We start from the raw sequence: 23,928 nt of genomic DNA, 5'->3' as shown, positions 1-23,928 counted from the left end.
AGACAACCTGCAGACTGGGAGAAATTATTTGCAAATTATGCATCCAACAAAGGACTAATATCCAGAATCTATAAGGATCTTAAATAAATGAACAAGAATAAAGCAAATAACATTAAAAGTGGGCAAACGACATGACCAGATGCCTCTTTTTTAAATTTTAGATACAGAAGGTACACACGGGGGTTTGATACATGGATGTATTGTGTGATGCTGAGGTTTGGACTTCTAACAATGCTGTTGCCAAAGCAGTGAACATAGTACTTGATAAGTTTTTCAACCCTTGCCCCCATCCCTCCCCACTTAAGTGTATATTGTTCTCATCTTTGTGTCTATGTGTACTCAATGTATAACTCCCACTTAGAAGTCAGAACATGTGGTATTTCGTTTTCCATTTCTGTGTTAATTTGCTTAGGATGATCGCCTCCAGCTGCTTTCATGTTGCTGCAAAGGACATGATTTGATTCATTTTTATGGCTGCATAGCATTCCATGGTGTATATGTACATTTTTAAAACCCAATCCACTGCTGATGGGCACCTTGACTGATTCCATGTCTTTGCTGTTGTTAATAGTGCTGCAATAAACATACAAGTGCAGGTGTCTTTTTGGTAGAATGATCTACTTTCCTTTGGTAGGATACCCAGTCATGGGATTGCTGGGTCGAAAGGGACTTCTATTTTTAGATCTTTGCAAAATCTCCAAACTGCTTTCCACAGGTGCAGAAATAATTTACATTCCCACCAACAGTGTGTAAGTGTTCCCTTTTCTCCACATCTTTGCCAACATCTGTTTTTTGACTTTTTAATAATAGCCATTCTGACATGAGATGGTATCTCGTCGTGGTTTTAATTTGCATTTATCTGATGACTAGTAACATTAAGCATTTTTTGTTGTTGTTGTTGTTTTGGCTGCTTGTACATCTTTTTGGAAGTGTCTGTTCAGAAAGTCCTAGCCACAGCAATCAGGCAAGACAAAGAATTAAAAGGCATACATATAGGGAAAAAAGGAAGTCAAAATATCTCTCTTCAGTGACAATATGATTCTATACCTAGAAAACTCTAAGGATTCTGCCAAAGACTCCTAGACATAACAAATAATTTAAGCAAAGTCTCAGGATACAAAATCAGCATACAAAAATCTGTAGGATTTCTATGTACCAATAATGTTCAAGCTGCAAACCAAACCAAGAATGCAATTCCATTTATAATAGACACAAAACACCTAAGAATACACCCAACCAAGGAGGTGAAAGTTCTCTATAAGGAGAACCACAAAACATTGCTGAAAGAAATCACAGATGACACAAATAAATGGAAATGCATTCCACACTCATGGATTGGCCAAGGCAATCCTAAACAAAAAGAATAAAGTCAGAGGCATCACATTATCCAAACTCAAACTACATTACAAGGCTACAGTAACCAAAACAGCATGGTACTCATACAAAAACAGACACATAGACCAATGGAACAGAATAGAGGCCCCTGAAATAAAGCCACATATCCACAATCGATATTTGACAAAGTCAACAAAAATAAACAATAATAAAAAATACACACACACATCCAGTCTAAAAAAATTAAATTTAAAAAAATGTTCAGAGCACTTGAATAGATCATGTTTCAAAAGGAGCTAAACAAATAGCCAAAAAGCACGTGAAAATCTTAATATCACTAGTCATTAGGGATTGCAAATCAAAACCAGTGTGATCCCAGCTTGCACCTATTAGTATAGCTATTAACGGAAAATCACAAGAATTGGTGAGGATGTGGAGAAACTGGAGACCTCAGGGATTGCTGGTTGAAATGTAAAATGGTACAGCTGCCATTGTAAACAGCATGGTAGTCCCTCAAAAAGTTAAAAATAGAATTACCACTTCTGAATACATACACAAAAGAATTGGAAGCAGGGACTCAAATAGATATTTATACATCAGTGTTCACAGAAGCATTATTCGCAATAGCCAAAAGGTGGAAACAACTCAAATGTTCACTGAAAGATGAATAAACAAAACAAGATGTGTGTCCACACACACAGATACTGAAATATTACTTAGCCTTAAAAAGGAAATTCTGACACATGCTGCAACACAGAAGAACCCTCAAGACATCATGCTAAGTCAAAGGACAGATACTGTATGATTTTATATGAGGTATCTAGTCAATGTTAGAAAGTAGAATGGTGGTTGCCAGGAGATGGAAGAAAAAGGGAAAGTGGAGTTACTGTTTAATGGGTACAGAGTTTCCATTTGGGATAACAAAGTTCTGGAGATGAATAATGGTGAAGTGAAAGTACAACATGAATGTACTTCACGTTGATGAACCAACAGAAAAAAATGTGCAGAAGACCTGAAAACACAAAAATGAGTATCCAAGTAGCCAAATCATATGAAAAAATGTTCATCACCAATTACCAGGAAATGTAAATTGCAGCCCAAAAAAGATACCACTGAACACATGACTAAATTTTTCCTTGACAATATCAAGGGTCAACAAAGAAGTGGTACAACTGGAGCCTTACACCCTGCTGGCTGGAGTATAAACTGGTATAACCACTTCGGTAAGTATTTTCACGTCATCAACTAAAACTGAATAAAGGTAGCTTCGTGAGCCAGCAATTTGAATAAAATGGTAAAATGAGCCTATGTACACTGCATTAGTTCCCTAGACTGCCCTAACAAAGTACAACAATCTGGGGGACTTACACAACAAATTTATTGTCTCAAAATTCTGGAAGCTGAAAATCCAAAATCAAAGTGTCAGTAGGACTATGGGCTATGCTTTCTCTGAGACCTGTAGGGGAATCCTTCTTTGCCTCTTAGCTTCTGGTGACTGGCCGGAAATCTTTGGCATTCCTTGGCTTGTACATGCATCATTCTGATCCTCCATCTGCACATGGCATTCTCCCTTTGTCTCTTCACACAGCTTTCCTTTTATAAAGACACCAGTCATATCAGGTAAGAGGCCCACCCGACTCCAGTATGGCCTCATTTTAACCCATAACATCTGCAATGACCCTGTTTTCAAATGAGGTCACATTCTAAGGTACCAGGGGTTAAGATTTCTGTACACCTTGTTTGAAGAAGAGGACACAATTCAGCCCATAACATATACCAAAAAGCAATATAATATTCATACAATTGGAATATTCCTGAAATTTCATATTATAAGTTCATAAAATAGAATATTCATAAAAGCAATTTTAATCGCCAAAAATTATGAACAATGCAAATGTCTATCACCATTAGAATGAAATCTAAAGTTGTAATATATTCATGCAATATACTACTACACAGAAATTAAAATAACTACAAATGAAACAACTCTGATGAACTTCACAGACATAAAAGAAGCCATACATGAAATGCACACACTGACCAATTATATTAAATTTTTAAAATAGGCAATCTAAACATTTATTTAGGGATTCATGGTTACACAGTAAAACTGTGAAGACAAGTGATTACCATAAAACTGAAGATGAAGGTGATTAAGCGTTAAAATCAGGAGGGGACATAAAGGTGCTTCTGGGATACTAGCAAAGTTCAATTTCTTAAACCACTTAAGTTACATGATTACAGTGAGTTTTACTCCATTACTGACCCTGTCAGTTAAAAAGGCCTAGAAGCAATGACACCCCAGTAGCAATGAACATACCCAGCACACAGATTATGATTTCCAAATGCGATTCTCCACTAAAAGAAACAGAAGTGCCTGGCTCCAGAGTTGAAACGAGCCTGGCGTATCTTACCGTGCTAAAGAGCAAAGAAATCACTCAATGGATGATGAAGTCATACCAAAAGGACACAGGATCAGCTTGAAGTAGCTCCCACTGTTCCAATTTAAGACAAACTGGGCATCAATATGAATGATAGTAAGGAAATACATGCATTGAAGTAAATAAGAAACCAGGAGTCCACAATGATATTTTTAAAAAGGGGGGAGAAATGAAAGCTGTTTATAGCAGAACGCTAACTAATAACATAGAACAATGAAATCAGAAAATCACCATTTGGCAAACATCAGAGTAATAAATGATTCAGGCAAGACTTACTGATGGAGGCTAGCCAGTGGGTAAAAGTTTGAGAAATAACAGGACACTCAGAGCCTCAAAATATTCCAGGATACCTATAATTTACAAAAGGAAAAATAACTTTACAGTGGAGTAACCTTATAGACACTACCTTAACCAAGTGATGAATGCGAACATCACCAGAAATGGAGCAAATTGACAGCATGTGCCTCCATAAGCATCTTTTCTATGGCATTCCTCACAAAAATGCATGAGGTGAATTTCATCATGAGGATATATCAAACAGACCCAAATTGAGAGACATTCCACAAAATGAATGGCTTCAACTCCTCAAATATCAAGGTTATGAAAAACGAGCAAGATTAAAGAACTATTCCAGGTTACAGGAGACTGAAAAGACAGGACAACTAAATGTAGCCCACAACTCAGGATTTTTTTCTGTTGTAAATGACATTATTGGCACCACTGGTGAAACATAAATACGATAGAGAGAGAGAGGGAGAAAGAGAGAAACAGCAAGTAACAGGAGAGCAAGAGTTAGAGACAGAAGAGAGAGAGAAAGAAAATAAAGACTAAAATACAGAAAAATGGTAACAGATGGAGAACTAGGGTAAAAGGTATATATAGGAATTCTTTGTACTATTCTTACAACTTTTATTTGCCTGAAATTATGTCAAAATAAGAAGTTGAAAGACAAAAATCTCACACAATACATAAAATTAGACATTTCACAAAAGCAGAAAACAAAGATAACAAATTCTTCAACCACTTTAAATACTAAAATACCACTTTTGCTACTTAATTAACACTAAAAACATAAATGACAAAATTTAGTGGTAGCAATTCCGGAAAACCTGATACATACTTTCCAACTTTGCTGTTTGAGTGATCACTAGTCCAACCTTTTGAGGAACAACTTAGCAATACGGACTAAGAGCAATAAAAATGCAGACTCTAATGATTCCACTTCTGGAACTCTATCCTAAGGAAATAAATACCAAATATTGAAAAGGCATTATACAAAGATATAATCACAGCAGTCTTATTTAAAATAATGTAAATTGAGAAAAAAATCCCAAATATAACACAGAAAGAAAACTGAGATACAATCATTTACAGAAATTCAGACACTAAAACAGTCTATAAAAACTATATAAACATGGGGGAAAGCTTACAACAGATATAATAAAGTAAAATTGCATGAAAGGAATGATTAAAGTAGTTTTAAAAGCATCTACATGCAGCAAGCACACTCAGTCCCCTTGCCATGAGATACCCTGTGCTGCCTAGGGACTTTGCAGACTTCCTACCAGCAAGAAGGCCCTCACCAGATGGGGCCACTCAATGCTGGACTTCTCAGCCTCCATAACTTAAAAAAAAATAAACTCCTTTTCTTTATTGAAAAAAAAAAAAGTATCTACACGTAGAATAAGATGAAAACTCACAACGTTGTTACAGTATTTATAGGGTAATGGTATTGGTGAGGTTTTTCCTTCATCTTCCAAAATGTCAGCAACTGTTTATTTTAATACTAAGGATTATGTAACTTAACAAAAAAAATATGCTTAGTTACTACTTTAACATCCTTTGTGTCTTCAAAGTGCATCTGAAAAATATCAGTCATGATGAAGAAAAAAGTCATGATGAAGCAATATATACAAACACCTTTATTTTGCTTTTAAACATATCTACCAGTAAATATGTGTGTAGGTTGCACAAGTCCAGGAGAGGAAAAGTTACAGAAGATATATAACAAATATTCACAAGAAATCATGATGGGAATAATATCTTTTCTTTTTTTTTTGAGACGAAGTCTTGCTCTGTTGCACAGGCTGGAGGGCAACGGTGTGATGATCAGCTCAGGGCGACTTCCGCCTCCTGGGTTCAAGCAGTTCTCCTGTCTCAGCCTCCCGAGTAGCTGGGACTAGAGGCGCCCGTCACCACGCCCAGCTGATTTTTTTATTTTTAGTAGAGATAGGGTTTCACCATATTGGTCAGGCTGGTCTCGAACTTCTGACCTAAAGTGATCCACCCGTCTCAGCCTCCCAAAGTGCTGGGATTACAGGCGTAAGCCACCACGCCCGGCCTAATATCCTTTCAAAGAATAAGTGCATCCCATACAAATAAGGTGGTTACAATAAAGTACTTCAAAGCTCAAGAGCCACAGTACTGAGGTATGATAACTAGCATGAGGAGTCTTCCAGGCTTCTCTTTTGTCCATACTCACTGAAGTCTCATCCGTTTTTCAGGGGGGCCTTTAGCACTCACTGTCTGTTGTACATTCTTTGTGGTCTCCTTCTCCTCAGATTTTACAGTTTCTGGTACAGGTTCTGCCTCTTTCTTTGTTTGATCCACTGATATCAAAAGTAGATTTTTTGGGGAGGGAGACACGGGTGGAGGGAATGAGATAAATTCAAACAATGGTTGGTATGAACGGTTCACATTTTCAAATTCATTTTTAACTGTTTATCTCAAGTTCTAGATCTAGCTGTTCCCATAGGCAGATGTATACAAGAACCCAGTTACAAACCTAACAACCTGATAACTCAAGGAAATTAATGATACTAGACAAAACTACATAGCATTTAAGCAAGACAGTATGTAAAAACAAGATATATAATTATTCTAACCCAGTACCATGATGGTTCAACACCTGTTTTCAGTAATGTAACAGAAAACAACATTATATAAAAATAGAGATTTGAAGAAGAAACCTCGAATCACGGTGGCTTCCTCATATCTCCTCAATACCTACTTTCTCCCTCCCAATTCATCTTTTCACTACCACAATGGCACCATCTGCTGACAGTTCAGCACATCTCAAAGATTAAGAGTAAAAAACTACAATGGGAGACTCTAACCCGTGGCCCACGGGCAGCATGCGGCCCAGGATGGCTTTGAATGTGGCCCAACACAAATCTGTAAACTTTCTTAAAACATTATGAGATTTTTTTTCTTTTTTTCAGCTCATCAGCTATCATTAGTGTTATTTTATGTGTGAACCAAGACAATTCTTCTTCCAATGAGGCCCAGCCCCAGCTCTAGAAGGACAAAATGACCGCGGCTCATTTCACATGCTACAGTTATTGATTTACAAGCTGTTTGATCTTATTTCAAGTGTAATATTAGATGAACCATACCTGGAACAGGCTTTTCTCCAGGCTTTAGCTATAATTTTTTAGAAAAGAGGGAGGGGGAGGAAGAGGAAAAAGAAGAAAACAGGTCAAGTTGGCAAAGTTTCTTCTTCTTAATGTCATATTAATAAAATGAAAGCTTCATCCAAATTACATTTCAAATGACTTTGTGAAGAAAAGCTACTATTTATGTACTACAAAGTACATTTATCATTGTCTGTTTCTTATTCCCCATTCCAGAAAAGACACAAATCAAAAACTAGAACAAGATAGTCAACCAACCATAAAAATACTTGAACATTTAACAAGGACTTCCACCTCCACACCCAGGCTACAGTGCTTTATAAAAAGCAGTTCAGTAGAATCCAATGGGAAGAAATAATGAAGTCTTCCAATACTCCAGAGTCTTATTTCCTTAATGGGTATGAATTATGGGAAGGGAGAATGAAGTATGGATGAACCATGACTTTTAAAGTTGGCAGGCATGGGAAATTTGGAGGAAAAAGAGATTTCTGATGAGTCTATTATTAAAAACCAATCTATAGGAAAAAAAGATAAGGAAAAAAAGATTAGAAATAAGGTCAGGTCCTTCACTCCGTAGAGCAATTCTTTCACTTGATTAAGCTCTGTCATCTCCTTTGCCCCATTCCCCAAGTTAAATGCTCTACAACACTCTTGTCTTCTTCTACCCCTCATTCTCATCCGATGACACTGTCTCCCAGGTTTAAAAACAACAACAAAACCAGGATGCCAACACCACCAACTTCCTTACCATCTACCTTTAAACTTATAACTTTATATACATATACACATATATATATATATTTAAAATATCTTAGTACTTCCATATCATCTTAGAAGAAAAAAGCAGTCTCTTCATTTCTAATGCCTCCATCTGTTTGCTGAATCTTTCTGGATTTACATGCCCTCCCTAGGCCTTCTTACATATTCCCACTCCTAACAACTACAAAATTTTCTGATATTACACGTTCCAGGTTCATGCTGACAACTGCCAACTATCCTACTCCAATTGCAAGTCCTGGGAATCTTTACACTTAACAAGACCAAAACTGAGCTTCATATTATTATCCACTGTGCAATAAAAAGGTTACCACAGAAGGCCTGAGGCTGCTATACTCAGAAAGTCCTGCTTGCAAGGTTGGCCCTTGGCTAGTGTCTAGAAACTTGGATTTCTGGAGGGTTCCCACCATTCCCTGATAATAGTGGCTCACTGTGCCTAGACTGTACAAACAATGCAGTTTAGGCTGAATATCTGCTTTCTTCAGAGGTTGTGGAATTTTGGTATGTGCTAGATAGAGGGTACCTGCATGAAGAGCTCCCCCAACTCCAAAAACACACCTTGGGTACCAGGTCTCTAATGGATCTCCCTGGGAAGAAATATCACATATTCTGCATTTTCACTGTTGAGAGAACAGTGCACTTTGTGTAACCTCTTAAGGGAAGAAGAAAATATAAGGAAGCCTGCACATAGATTCTTCCAGACTCTGCTGTGTCCTTTTCCCTTATGATCTGGCTATACATCCTTACCGTATTATAGCAATGAATCTTAGCTGAGTACAACTACATGCTGAGTCCTTTGAATCCTGCTAGCAATCTCCAATTACAGGAGTTGTCATAAGAACCCCCAACAAAGCCACATGTCACATTATCTTGTGAAAATATCAATACTTAAACATGTCTAAAGTAATTCTGAGGGAACAAATTGTTTTTCTTTAAAATAGGAGAGGAAACATAGGGAGGAAAATTGAGGAAAGTAAAAAATTAGAAAGGGGGAATTTTTCTACTGTCAGCACTGAACCATTTAAACTATATTGGACACTGAACTATATTTGGACATTGGAATAATGTCGTTATTTACCCAACATAATACACTGTCTAATCTTTTCCAGTAAATCCTGCCAGACTAGTAGAACATGGTTTGAGATGGGGATATATAACAAGGGTGCTTCTTGGAGCAAATTTAATCAGGTGGCTTTGGTTTAGATAATCCTAGGTGAAGTAAATATCCTTCTAGCAGCTTCTAAAAACAGCAATAAAAAGACAGTCCTCATAAAAGGCTCCAAAGACCGAAACTCTCATCACATCAGTATTAGTGCAACTTCCAGCAGTAACGATATTAAAATATGGAAAAAAGAGCTTCAAAGAAGCAGAGAGGACTTCTCCAATATTCTCTTGAGCATCCCTTATAGAAGCAACATTCTTGGGTACCACAAGCCCAACTGCTCGATAAAATTGGTAAGTAGGAATAGCTGCTGTATCCTTATCTGGACTACAAACAGTTATGGAGGACCCAATGGGTAAAGAGGAGTTAATATGAGCTAAAAGAAGTTCTGGGAGACTTGAAGTAGATTATTTTCTTCTCTAGATCTGAGGCTGCAAAAATTTTTGGTAGGAAAAGCAAAAAGATTATTAATAGTTCTAGAGAAAGCCATCTTTCTCCTAGTTACGTTATACACAGCTGGATATACTCTATCTTTGGGAGTTGGTTTTTGGCTCTTGGATGGCCAAAGAAATGTGGGGTCCAGGAATATGATAATATAAGTATGAATGTGGCTAAATCTTTAAAAGAAAAAGGTAAAACACTCACTGAAATGATAAGAAATCTGCAGTCTGCTTAAAAATAATTGGGAGGAAGTAGGGAGAAAAGAGATAAAATAAGTTTGGCCATTTTGATAACTGCTGAGGCAGACTAAAGGGTATAGGGGGGTTTTATTTTTAATTACTCTCTCTGCTTTCATGTTTTTAAGATTACCATACTTTTCTATAAAGTAAAGAGTTTTTATTTTAAGAATCAAGAGAGTCTTTGAGCTTTCTACAATGTCTAGCCTAGCGCACCAGGACAGGATAGCAAACAAGAATCAAGACAGCACCCCTAGCTGGGGGGGGGGGGAAAAGTTGTCTTTCACTGAGTACTGCAGGACTCAAATACAATAGCAAACTACTGAATGTTCTGTAGGTCAGTTAATGAAAACCAAACCCCTAACAACTGTACTTCAACCAAAATCTGTTTTTTTCCCTGTATTCTGAATTTTAGCTGACAATACCTAGCCTAATTCTAGGCCTGAAACCCCAGAATCACCCTTTGTCCAATCTCTCCAAATCCAACCACCAAATTAAAGCAATCCTAACTCTGTAAATACCTCCTGAATCTGTATCCTATCCTATGGCCACAGAATTAATTCAAGCTTTCCACAATTTAAGTGCCCTGACTCCAAACTTAACATGTGATTTCCTAAGCATCCCCTACCCTCCTGTTATTAGTTACATTCCTAAAACACAAAACTGACTATATTACTCCCTTGCAACTACTTTTAAATATCCAATGGGTCCTTACTACCATCAGCAATCATTCTCAGCTAGTCACCTGAAGATGAGGTAGAGGAGATTTCAGTGAGAATACACTCCTAGAGAATATATACTTGGAAAAGACTGTACAAAATTTCCCCTGGTTTGGTCTGTCTTTGGTTATGATAGCTATTGTTTTAAAACTTAAAATAATAATTTTGAATGCATCTAGAGGCCTGTTATGTTTATGGGAGTGGTAATGGTAATAAGTTTAAAATAGAGAAGAAACATAGGACTCCAGGATTAAATCCCAGCTTCTTTGCATTGCATATAAAATCCTTCTCAACTGACCTTAATCTATTTTTAAAGTCTCATCTTCCATTACTCTTCCCCTCCACAAACACAGAGTAAGCCCTCAGAGGATTTTTCTGGTTTCTGAACATATGTTCACTAACTCATGTTTCCAGTTTTGCATGTTCTATTATCATTTTCTAGATGAGGACTGCTCAAAAGAAATGTGAGCCACAAATGCAAGATACACATGTAATTTTAAATTTTCTTGTCACATTTTTAAAAAGAAACATGTATTTTATTTAACCAAATATACCCAAAATATTATTTCAACACATAATCAATATTTTTAAACTACTGAGATATTTTACATGCATTCTTTTTCATACAAGTCTGAAATCCAGTATGTATATTGCACTTACATCACAACTCAATCTGGACTAGCTGTGTTTCAAATGCTCATAGTCACACGTGCCTCGTGGCTACCGTACTGGACAGCACATGTCTAGATGTCTTCCCCTGCCTACCTAGCATGCACTATGTACTCACCAAATAAATGGTCAACTACACCTAACTTTTTACATTCTGTAGAGGTCATTCATCACCCTACACACAGCTAAAATTTATTTATTTATTTATTTATTTATTTATTTATTCAACAGACAATGTTACATCTTCAAGTGCAGTTGATGAGATTCCTCTAAACTGGCTTTCCTGTCCTGAGTTCCATCTTGCGTCTTCTGCTCTCTTCACCACATCACAATTCCAATAGCCCCTATCTCTCACTACAGCACAGTCAGGGAAGAGGGAAGGGGAGGCCTGTTCTAAATTCATCTCATGTAAAAAATTTTATTTAGTTTAAAATTTCCCTTGAAAATCCCTTAAGGAGCTCCTAACAAAAAAGAGGTATATGATCTTGTATGCACACTGCAAAGGTCCAGAAGAATTGAGACTATCCATGAGACCAGCACATTCATCGATTTCATTCCATATCTACTTCACTCCAAAAGCTCATTTACTAGAATGGCAGGTGGATTTGCTATTGCTGTTAGAAATCTCCCTGCCCCTCCAAATCACACAGTGGATTCATATAACTTAAAACCCCAATATAGTGTATCTCTATTAATCACTCCTGTCTCCTCTGTTTATTATGCCAAACACTCTACCTCAGATGTTCTGTTCTTTTTGTTACACAAGTGTTAATCATTCTATCATTTAGATTGTTCAGACATCTACTACATCAGGCTGGAAGGTGGCACGTAGAGTAAAAAGAGCATGAGTTTCATATTCTAGTTTTGTTACCACGTGTGACACTTTCAGCAACCTTTTGAATGAGAATATGATCTATATGCAGTCCTCATAGTTTGTGAAGATTCAGTAAGAAACACAAACAGTGTTAATTCCGTTCCATTTACCTATTTCTTCCATTAAGTCTTTAGAAACCTTTCCTTTGAAACAGAGATCATTTTTTAACTAATGAGGAAAATCGTAATTTTAGGTCAAATCTGAAACAGTTCTCAATTAAAAATAAATATATACGCCATAAAGAAGTGTCAAATCAAGATTAACCACACATATTCTCATTACCTGCACAAATTTGGGTGGAAATTTTTGTCTGAGGTCTAAAAGTAAAGCATCCACACGTTGTCTCTGAAAAATAGAGCTTGGTTCTTCTTTCCTTTTGGCTTTAGGTCTGACTTTATCTATTAAATACAAAGTCCAAATCAAAACATTGCCTACTTAGTTTGGTGTCTCATATTTTACAAATCTTTATCCACTATGAATATACCCAAACTTCATTATTTTTAATAGCTGCTAGACCAAAGATAATTCCCAAAATAAGGTAAACACAGCATATATACAGAAGTGCTGTTAACTCTCTCTCTTAACTGAAGTCAAATTCTAACATTTAAGCTGATACATATGTCCTTTAAAGATACTTCAGTTTTGGTATATAAGCATGCACAACCATAAGAGTTTTAAAGCTAAAGTTTTTCAAAATTATCTAAATCAAAATCCAAATTATTTGGTTTGAAATTACCTTTGTGTATTTTAAGTGTATTAAATGGTATTTTCCCACAAAACCTACTAAGAACAAATGGAAATGCAGGTTTCACAAACTCAATCTACCATATTCAATTATTAAGACTGTAATTCACTGAAAAAAAAAATAACAAAACAGAAAATCATGAAGACAAAAAAGAACAGAACCTGAAAGAGAAATTCTGAAGTTAATCACATATGGGATTTGCCCTTGGGAGGGAGGTGTATTGGGAAACCGTATCCAAGCGAAGGGTTCCAGATAAGTGTTACTCCGAACACTTGGTTATGGTAGGGGAAAAGAGCCATTGGGCCAATTTTAGTCAACAAAGGCAAACTTTCCTTCATCAAATGTTCCTGCTTATACCTACTATTAAGAAGATACAGGTCTGAATTCTATACAAACACTATGTTTCCCTCAACAATTTATTCTGAGTTGCTATTTCTCAGACAAGGAAATGGAGAATACAAGTATGCTGTTATAGGCACATTTCTGGAGGTAGTCGAACAGTAAAACATGATGAAGACAGTAGCAGATCAGATGGAAACTTAGAGAACCTGGAGCCACAAGAGGTGGAGAGATGGAAAGATCAGAAAACAGACTGGCCATCTAGGGATAGGGCTCTAAAAAGCAATCTCTCTCATCTCCTCTGCTTTGAAGACTGGAGGAATAAAGAGTTCCAGATTCCAAGATAACTCAGCAGTCAGGTAAGTAAGGTATATCATCTCTGCTCATTCCACGTCACTGCTTCTCCTATGTTCCTTTTTTTTTTTTCTTTTTGTAGAGACCAGGTTTCACCATGTTGCCCAGGTTGATCTTGAACTCCTGGGCTCAGGTGATCTACCTGCCTTGGCATTCCAAAGTGCTGGGATTACAGGAGTGAGCCACCGCACCTGGTCCCAAATATTTTCAAACCTTCAATCACCTTGACTAAGACTACCAGTTACCTAACAAAGTGAACGTGCATCTGTTCCTATGTGAAAGCTATTATTATACATCTAGTTACATGAATCTCAGCTGCAACAAAGCCAGCATCCCATGAAAAAAGTGAAACACACTTAGAAAAGATCAACAGCCACTTTCCTAAAGAAAACAGCTTCATTCTCAGAGGATCAACAAGTGTGTTAGGAGGGTCTGGATGTTCTACTTACCTTGCTCTTCGTGATCTTTGAAGTGCCACCAATAACCTTTGGAAGGATGATATCGACAGTATGACATAGCTTCATCAAAAGCTGACTGAATACCATGCACTGCAGTAAGCTTGAAAAAGGAAAATAAATTCTAAATTTCTCATTAGGTCAACAAAAATTTCCAAAGTAAATACTCACAAAATATTACATATGCAAAGACAGAACCCATTTTTCAGAACCTAAATTACTATATAATTGAGACTATGAAATATACTTTGACCACTGACTTGGCTCATAGTAACCAAAGTTCAAGACATTCTAATAGTCAATACTTTATAGCAACTTACACAAGGCAGAGGAGCTCCAGTTGGATTACTGGAAGCAAGGTAGCTAATTAAAAGTTTTCTTTAGTGCTTAAAGAATGTGAAGACACTTACCACTCTAGAGTTTATAACTGATCCCAAGTCTGGTGCCTGATAGATCACTCCAGCAATGATATAGTAATCAGCTAGTGGGATAACTAAAACAGTGGGAAAAAAGGTTTACAAATACAGCTATGGACACAAACTGCTAAACAGATTCTCATAAAAAGAACTAAAATCTGACATTTTCCCATAAGGCAGGGTTTAACAATTACTGTTTTGGTAAAGCTGTACCAGAAAACAGCCACATCCAACCATTTACATATTATCTATGGCTGCTATGGCAATAATTGAGTGCTGTCACAGACACTAGGAGGCCCACAAACCCCAAGTATTTAGTCATTGGCCCTTTTCAGAAAAAGTATGCCCACTGTTGCCCTCCAGCAGTGCTTCTCAAACTTTAATGTGCATCTGAATTACCTGGGGACCTTGTTAAAATTAGATTCTTATTCAGTAGGGATAGTGCATTTCTAACAAGTTCCCAAAAGATGCCAAGACTGTTGTCAGTCAACCTTACTTAAGGTAGTAAGACCTTGGAGCAAGACAGACTGGGGGTCCAGTGTAAGGATATCAAATGCAATGAGCTTGCTTTTGTGCCCCAGCGCTGGGTCCTAAGGAATAAGATAACTGCCAGTGAGGATACTGCCGTTTTGTATAATTTCTATACCTTGAATCCTCTCACCATGGAAATCTTATCTTGTCGCTGGTCTGCCTTGATTCTAAGGTTCTCTTTTACTCTGGGCAGGGACTCTAGATCTTTGGTTTTGAAACTAAATTTGGATTCTAGAATCATAACTGCTTTATCAAGTCATTCTCTGAAAACAATGCCAAGTTAAAGGTTGTCCGTAAATGTCTTAATGAGGGTATCCAATTGAGAGATGTAGCTAGAATAACACCCATCTGGCTCCCCTATCTTGAATCTTCTCTTCAGTATCACTTTATCCATGGTCTTGGCTTGATTCTAATGTCTTCAGTTTCTGGTCATCGCTGGAAAAGGTGTCTAGCTCTTTGATTCAAAACCAAATCTGGACTCTACACTCTTCAGTGTTGTTTCTAAATCAAGTTTTCAGTAGGTAGTATAACCCAGGCAAGGCTTTTAGTTCAATGCATCACTGAGGATTTTCTTTTTTTTTTTTTTTGAGACTGAGTCTGGCTCTGTCGCCCAGGCTGGAGTGCCGTGGCCGGATCTCAGCTCACTGCAAGCTCCGCCTCCCGGGTTTACGCCATTCTCCTGCCTCAGCCTCCCGAGTAGCTGGGACCACAGGCGCCCGCCACTTCGCCCGGCTAGTTTTTTGTATTTTTTAGTAGAGACGGGGTTTCATCGTGTTAGCCAGGATGGTCTCGATCTCCTGACCTCGTGATCCGCCCGTCTCGGCCTCCCAAAGTGCTGGGATTACAGGCTTGAGCCACCGCGCCCGGCCACACTGAGGATTTTCAATTGATCCTCTATTAGTTTGATACGACCGTATCTACCATGCATTTTGTAAAAGAATTAACTCAGTGGACTGAGATGAAAAGAAAAGTTAATTGTGATCATCAGCAAAGCCTGAGTCCTGTCCTCTCGCTCTCCTCCCCAGAGAGCATGAGCTTCACCACTCGCTCCACCTTCTCCACCAACTACCGGTCCCTGGGCTCCATCCAGGCGCCCAGCTAGGGCACCCAGCCGGTCAGCAGCGCAGCCAGCGTCTATGCAGGCACCGGAGGCTCTGGTTCCTGGATCTCCATGTCCCGCTCCACCAGCTTCCAGGGCAGCTTGGGGTACGGGGGCCTGGCCACGGGATGGCCAGGGTTCTGACAGGAATGGGAGGCATCCAGAACGAGGAAGAGACCATGCAAAGCCTGAACCTACCTGGTTCAAAGCCTGGCCTCCCACCTGGACAGAGTGAGGAGCCTGGAGACCAAGAACCGGAGGCTAGAGAGCAAAACCCAGGAGCGCCTGGAGAAAAAGGGACCCCAGGTCAGAGACTGGGTCCGTTACTTCAAGACTATCAAGGACCTGGAGGCTCAGATCTTCTCAAATACTGTGGACAATGCCTGCATTGTTCTGCAGATCGACAATGCCCATCTTGCTGCTGATAGAGTCAAGTATGAGACACAGCTGGCCATGCCTCGGTCTGTGGAGAGCAACATCCATGGGCTCTGGAAGGCCAATGCTGACACCAATGTCACTCAGCTTCAGCTAGAGACAGAGATTGAGGCTCTCAAGGAGGAGCTACTCTTCATGAAGAACCATGAACAGGAAGTAAAAGGCCCACAAGCCCAGACTGCCAGCTCTGGGTTGACGATGAAGGTACATGCCCCCAAATCTCAGGACTTCGCCAAGATCATAGCAGACATCTGGGCCTAATACGAAGAGCTGGCTCAGAAGAACCGAGAGGAGTCAGAAAAGCACTGGTCTCAGCAGATTGAGGACAGCACCACAGTGGTCACTATGCAGTCTGCCAAGGTTGGAGCTGCTGAGGTGACACTCACGAAGCTGAGAGGTACGGTCCAGTCCTTGGACACTGACCTGGACTCGATGATAAATCTAAAGGCCAGCTTGAAGAACAGCCTGAGGGAGGTAGAGGCCTGCTACGCCCTGTAGATGGAGCAGCTCAACAGGATCCTGCTATACCTGGAGTCGGAGCTGGCACAGGCTGGGGCAGAGAGGCAGCACCAGGCCCAGGAGTATGAGGCCCTGTTGAATATCAAGGTCAAGCTGGAGGCTGAGATTGCCACCTACCGCCGCCTGCTGGAAGACAGCCAGGACTTCAATCTTAGTGATGCCCTGGACAGCAGCAACTCCATGCAAACCATCCAAAAGACCCCACCTGCCAGGTAGTGGATGGCAGAGTGGTGTGTGAGACCAACAACAAAGTTCTGAGACATTAAGCCAGCAGAAGCAGGGTACCCTTTGAGGAGCAGGAGGCCAATAAAAAGTTCAGAGGTCAAAAAACAAAAAAAGGTTACTTGGGATGCTTGACACTCAGTTGGTATACCAACTGTGCTCACAGAAAGAGGGAGCTTTGATGCAGTGAGTTGCTCTGTTAGTGCTTGAAGAGTTGTCCTTGGGCATGCTGGATGAGTCCTGGTATCCAAGTATACAACTAGTGGAACTTGGCTTTTGAAACTTTTCCTACATGAGAGTTATGCTGGTTGTACCAGCCTCTGCAGACAATTTGTACAAACAATGTGACTATAGTAGACACCAGATTTCTTTTGGAAAATCTAAAAATTTGGTGGGCAGAGGATGTCCAAACAACCAGCCCTCAATAAAAATCCCTGGCTCAGAACCTCAAATGGACTTCCTTGAGCAGACATATTGAATGCAGCTGCATTTCACTGCTGGATGGAAGGCACACTCTGTGGCCCTTCACAAGCAAGAGGGAAAGCATAGGAAACCTGCACATGGATTCCTACAGACCTCACCTGACATGTCTTTTTCCAGTACTAATCTGGCTGCGTACCCTTACTGTGTTGTCATAACAAATCTCAGCTGTAAGTACAACCATATGCTAAGTCTGGTGAGTCCTCCAGCATAGTACTCAACATGTATGTGGTCTTGGGGACCCCCCAAACAGAAACCAATCAAAAAAACCAACTTAGGTCAGGAAGTAAATAAATCATGGTATTTTAAAAAGAAAACAATGCCTAAAGTTTACACATTTTACCTTGGGCAGGGGACTGCCGCTGTTGCTTCCGAATGATGAAAAGAATGGGCTCTTGAGCATGCAAAAGGATGTATTCGATTCCAACCATCTGACTGAAAACAGAACACAGACATCCAAATATCTATAAATGCCCTACAAATAATTTTATAAGACAAATTATATAAAAATGCGGCAACACTTTAATAGGATTAAAACTGCCTATGTTTGGTGTTATAATCTGACTGTCGAGTAAAACTAGTTTGTTTTTAAACAACAAAATTTCTCTACAAAAATGTATTATAAATTTAAATCTGAGTGTTTTCAGTTAGGAAAGGACACCGAAGAGTGTCTGCTTCAAAAAGGCAATCAAAATGTCATGATGCTTCCTGACCAAATCTACAAATACTTACAAAATATAAAAATAAACATGAAGACACAACTTCATACACTACCAAACTAGAAAACATCAAAAACTTTATCCTCACCCCAACAAATTTTTTTACCTGACAGATTATGTTTAAAAACAATAAGTTGTCTCAATAGCTGTATTTGCCCCATAACAAAAGCCATTTAAAATATGACAGATATTTAATTTTATAATCTCCTCCTCAATATTCAGCTGACAATAGGAAAATTATATCAATAGTTGTTTCAAATACTTTTGTAATATAAACTAGATATAAAAGGGACAATAATTATAGTTGCCTAGTTGAGAATAGCAGTAGCATTGCCAAAATCACTCATCAGATCGAAATCTAAACCTGTTATATTTAATTAAACATTATGAAGTTATACAGAAAAGACCTCTGTTAAAAGTGAATACTAATAATTATCTTGCATGTCAAATTTGTATAAACCCAAACAAAACTCCAGTTTTTCTTCTAAAATTCTACTTTGCACTTCATGATCCACAGCTTTAAAGAACTGTTCATTGCAAAACTTGTATTTGGTAAAAATGCTACCTTCTTAAAATAACTTACTTCAAGTGTTCTAATGTTAGCCTCTGCATTTTGACCACTTCATTATTACATGTTCTGTCATAAAAAGGATTACTTCTTTCTGAAAAGTAATCCAGGACACTACCACTGTTCAAAATAGGGATCCAAGAGCTGTCAACCCAAGATATTCCCAGCAGATTGTCTACGGGAAAGAAAACAAAATGATAAAGAATTAGAAAAAAAAGAAAGAATCCAATCCAACAAACATTTATTATACATCTAATGTAGTAGGCACTATGAATATAAGGATGACATAGATCCTAACCAACATACTCTCATGATGTAACAGAAGAGATTACGCAAGAAAGCAATAACATGATGTAAGTGTTATGATAAAGACATGGTGAAACTCTGTCTCTACTAAAAATACAAGAAATTCTGGCCGGGCGCGGTGGCTCACGCCTGTAACACTAGTACTTTAGGGATCTGAGGCAGGTGGATCACCTGAGGTTGGGAGTTTGAGACCAGCCTGACCAACATGGAGAAACCCCGCCTCTACTAAAAATACAAAAATTGCCTGGCGTGGTTGTGCATGCCCATAATCCCAGCTGCTTGGGAGACTGAGGCAGGAGAATCGATGCACCCAGAAGGTGGAGGTTGCGGTGAGATGAGATCGTGCCATTGCACTCCAACCTGAGCAACAAGAGTGAAACTCCATCTCAAAAAAAGAAAAAAACAAACAAAAAATTAGCCAGGCGTGGTGGTGAACACCTGTAATCCCAGCTACTTGGAAGGCTGTGGCAGGAGAATCGCTTGGACCCAGGAGGCGGAGGTTGCAGTGAGCTGACATTGCACCACTGCACTCCAGCCTGGGCAACAGAGCGAGACTCTGTCTCAAAAATAAAGATATGAAGAAATGTGTTACAAGACTACAGAGGACCTGGGGGAACGAAAATCATTTTTCATGGGGTGAGAAGATGGGTTTTAGCATGATTTGTTAAAGAATAGATAGAAACTTACACAGAGAAAAGGGAAAAGTAACTCCAAGCAGAGAGGATGTATATAAAGAGGTATAAAAATACAAAGTATATTATATCTTCAGAGGATAATTTCATTAGGTGAAGAAGTGATATGATTTAAAATTTAGAAAGGACTTTTTTTTTTAACTGGAAATCCTTAATGCTGGCAAAGAATTCAAAATTTTCAAACAACATGTATGCCCAAGAGAACACATAGCTACCAGTTTGCGATCTCTCAATTAGGGATAGAGAAGTTAGGAAGCTATTATTGTAGATGAGATGATAATGATGTAAAAGCTAAGGGATAAACAGGAAGTAGAATTACCTTAACTACAGCCACACAGTTTCATATTTAGAGTAGAATTAAATCATGGCTTTCAAAAAGACATGATAGAGCTAGATACTTTTAATAAATGAGCTTGTATTGGCCATTGGCTTTGATGATGCTTCATACCACTGACTGTACTGAACACCACTAGGTGTAAATCATGAACATCAAAATGCCTATACAATACTGGTTGAAAAACTTCAATCTCTCTTATACTGTCATTACCTCAGGCATCTTCAAAGAAGTCAGACCTAATTCAAGGTGACAGGCAGTTTTGAGCCAAGTGACTCAACTGAGAAAAATTATATAAAGGTAAAATGTACTTTGTGTGCTATAAAATAAAGGAGGAGACAAAGTATGTTAATAACCAAATAATTAGTACAGACCATTTAGATAGTTCATCATAACTGGATCATGCAATAACCAAATACACAATAGGCCAGGAAATAACATTTTCAGGCCTCCTAACTGGTTTTCCTAATTCTACCCTTGTCCTCCTACACTGTTCCCAGCAGCCAATGTAGTCCTTAAAAAAAAAAAATCAGATCACATCATTCCTATGATGGAAATCCCTCCAATGGCTCTCCGTTTTACTCAAAGGAAAAGCCAAAGACCTTATCATGGCTTTCAACACCTTTCTGACCTCATCTCCTTACCACATCCTCTCTCATTTCCCTCCAGCCACACTGGCCTCTTTGCTGTTCCTTTAACATACCAAACACACTCTTAGAGTCTTTGCCATGATCCTAACAAATCTGAATTATAAGTAAAACATTTTACAAACTAAATATTTGAAAACAGTCTGATAGACTAAATGTTTCTCTTTTTTATTCTGTAGCAAGGCAACATGTTGACATAGTCCAAGCATTCTAACAATCAGCAAGTGATGAAATTAGGCACTTGAAACTCCCACTTATAATGAAAGACATGTATGTAAAATCATGATCCAGAAGTGCTGAAGATCACCGGATAACTACAAATGAAAATATTTGTAATAAATGTGTTAGACCCCAATCCAGTTAATATATAAAAAAAGGCATCTCAAACACTTCCCTTTAAAAATCAAGTACTGTATATACAAACAAAAACAACTCTACGTGCTCCCCAAGATCAAGCAGCAATTAAGGGGGGCATCTCCATACATTTATTCACTGTTTCAGTATGTGAGTACCTCTACAGTTCAGCTGTGAAAAAAATACGACTCCTGGCCATAATTGCTGCATGTTCGATGTAAAGTATTATCGACTCAAAACAAAACAAAACAAAACCTTACAATAGAAAATATTTGGGATTCATGCTCAGGGACCCGCGGCGCGCGATCTAAAGAATTTGGCAGCCACCATGCCAAGTCCCAAGAGATGAATCAAATCAAGTTGGCTCATTACCCCACTCCCTCCTCTGCCTAAAGGCCATTCCTTCACTCCAATAGAATAGCCCTAATGTTGTCGCAGAGGTACGTGTGAAGAACAATACTCCAGCTCTGAAGGCTCAAGGCCCAGAGCTTCTTCCAACCCCTTCTCTCCGACGCTTCCAAGAGACGTTTCAAGAACTTAAAAAAAAAACTCGTCAACGTTTCGCTAGATCACAGCCTTGCGTTGTCCACAAAAACCACTCAAAAAAGCTTGAGACCTCACACAAAGGAACCTAAACCTTGAAAGTGCGAGCTATAACATCCCAAACTAGTCCACAGACAATCAAGAGACAAAACATAGCAGTAGACTATACCTCGGATATCCACCCCGGCCATAATTCCGAAAGCGTTCACGGGTTCTCTTTCCGGCGCAAAGTAAACGTAAGCCTAGGCCGCCGGAAGCAGCGGGTTGAACAGAGTGCGCATGGGTGAGGAGGGACGTAGAGCGGAAGAAGGGGCGGGGCGGGCGGGAGAGAGGCAGGGCTGGGAGGTGCGAGTGGGAGGGGAGGGGGCAGAAAGCGGGAGAGGCGGGGGAGACGGGAAACGCGAGGCGGGGGGGGGGGGACGGGACGCAGAAAGGTTGGTGCAGGGCAGCAGGGAAAGACTGGGAGGAGAGGGATGGGCCAAAAAAGGAGAATGGGAGGACGGATTACTGGGGAAAAAATTAGAAGACTTTAGAGGACAGGAAGGCCGAGTGGAGTCCCGCCCCACGCCCACCACTGATGGAATAATTCTGTCTTGATCGTCTGTGATCGTCAGGAAAACAAATTCTAATGCTGTACAGTTACGCTTGGGAGCGTCTCTTAATTTTAAAAGCTCCTCGGGTGTATCCACTGAGCTATCAGATTTAGGAACGATGGTCATTTATGTTTTTCTCCCTGCCTCAGGTATTGGGATGGGACAGGACTTAAGAATTTGGGAGTCATTGGCTTTTCTGTGACCAAATCCATTAAAACTCTAAACCAATTAAGCCTCTGAGAAAAATTTCACAGCACAGGAAATGCTTCTGAAGTGAAATATTAATAAGATTAAGAGAAAGGGAATACTCCTGGGTCCCACAGTAATGAGCGAATGTCTGCATTCCAAGTAGTCTGGAGTAGGTAGCAGGACTCCAAAGAGGGAATGATTCTGTGTACGGGGAAGCCACAGAAAGCCTCAGATTCTCAAGCTTCAGTGTGGCTCTGTAAAAGCAAAATGATACAGAAATACGAAAACAACACGCAGATACTAGGAAGAGGATGCCAAAATCTGAAGGAGGGATGTGGGCGGGTGCCTACATCTTCCCCAAAACTTAGGCACTGTGAAGACTCCGCAAGAATTTAACCACAACCCAGGAGCAAGAAGGGAAGACCATAAATTTAATTGGGATTTTGAACCTCATAGACAGGGAATTCAAAATTTTTAAAACTCCGTAGAATAAAAGTACATTGCCTGTACATTTCAGTTTGGGAATTTTCTGCCTGAGATAGTATGTATAAAATAGGTGTCCCAACAGAAGTATGTGCATGCACAGAGTAGAGTTTTGAGAGAGAATTTTTCAGGAAGGAAATTTTCAGGAGGGCCTGTTTGGGACCCTAGTGGGAGGACATTGCAAAAAGGAGGAGTATCGTGTCCAATAAAAAGTGTGATACATAAAGCTTTTTGTTTTTCTAGTTTTTTGTTTCCTTGTGTTTTGATTAGGCTAGAAGGCGATTAGGAAGAATAGTGACAGAATGCAGATCTGTAGACAATAAAACACATGGTATGTATGGTAAATGAGACCTGGAAGCTCGACTTTTTCTTGTAGGCAATGGGAGAAATGTTATCAAGCTTCCATTTTAGAAAGACTACTTGAGGAGGGCCGGGCACAGTGGCTCACGCCTGTAATCCCAGCACTTTGGGAGGCCGAGGCGGTCGGATCACGAGGTCAGGAGATCGAGACCATCCGGGCTAACAAGGTGAAACCTCGTCAATACTAAAAATACAAATATTAGCCGGGCGTGGTGACGGCGCCTGTAGTCCCAGCTACTCAGGAGGCTGAGACAGGAGAATGGTGTGAACCTGGGAGGCGGAGCTTGCAGTGAGCTGAGATTGGGCCACTGCACTCCAGCCTGGGTGACAGAGCGAGATTCCGTCAAAAAAAAAAAGTGGAGAAAAAAAGATGTGGAGAAATAGGAACACTTTTACATTTTGCACTGTTGGTGGGACTGTAAACTAGTTCAACCATTGTGGAAAACGGTGTGGGGATTCCTCAAGCATCTAGAACTAG

At 39.4% G+C, this 23,928-nt stretch overlaps 1 protein-coding gene across 2 annotated transcripts; it reads right to left on the bottom strand.

The window, feature by feature from the left end:
• Positions 1 to 5,675: 5,675 nt before the first annotated feature.
• Positions 5,676 to 22,099, bottom strand: MED6 (mediator complex subunit 6). Of its 2 annotated transcripts, XM_031668031.1 has the most exons (8): positions 21,995 to 22,099; positions 18,965 to 19,124; positions 18,006 to 18,097; positions 14,371 to 14,453; positions 13,955 to 14,063; positions 12,350 to 12,465; positions 7,172 to 7,199; positions 5,676 to 6,385 (listed from the first exon to the last, which is right to left on the bottom strand). In XM_031668031.1, exons 1-8 carry the CDS (start codon positions 22,014 to 22,016, stop codon positions 6,255 to 6,257), a joined length of 741 nt encoding a protein of 246 aa, XP_031523891.1. In that variant the 5' UTR covers positions 22,017 to 22,099; the 3' UTR covers positions 5,676 to 6,254. The 2 variants fall into 2 exon arrangements, with proteins under 2 accessions (XP_031523891.1, XP_031523892.1); XM_031668032.1 differs by lacking the exon at positions 12,350 to 12,465.
• Between the last annotated feature and the right edge of the window lie 1,829 nt (positions 22,100 to 23,928).

This window comes from Papio anubis, chromosome 7 (assembly GCF_008728515.1).
Source record: "Papio anubis isolate 15944 chromosome 7, Panubis1.0, whole genome shotgun sequence".
Taxonomy (NCBI): Eukaryota; Metazoa; Chordata; class Mammalia; order Primates; family Cercopithecidae; genus Papio; species Papio anubis.
Note: the sequence above shows the minus strand (reverse complement) of the source record. Positions and strands in the feature narration are given on the sequence as shown.

Coding starts and splice junctions, on each gene's coding strand:
- MED6 (XM_031668031.1), bottom strand. CDS start 22,016: ATGGCCGGGGTGGATATCCGAG. Junction 18,098..18,964: donor CTAACATTAGAACACTTGAA/GTAAGTTATTTT, acceptor TTCTGTTTTCAG/TCAGATGGTTGGAATCGAAT. Junction 7,200..12,349: donor TTCCACCCAAATTTGTGCAG/GTAATGAGAATA, acceptor AAAAAATTATAG/CTAAAGCCTGGAGAAAAGCC.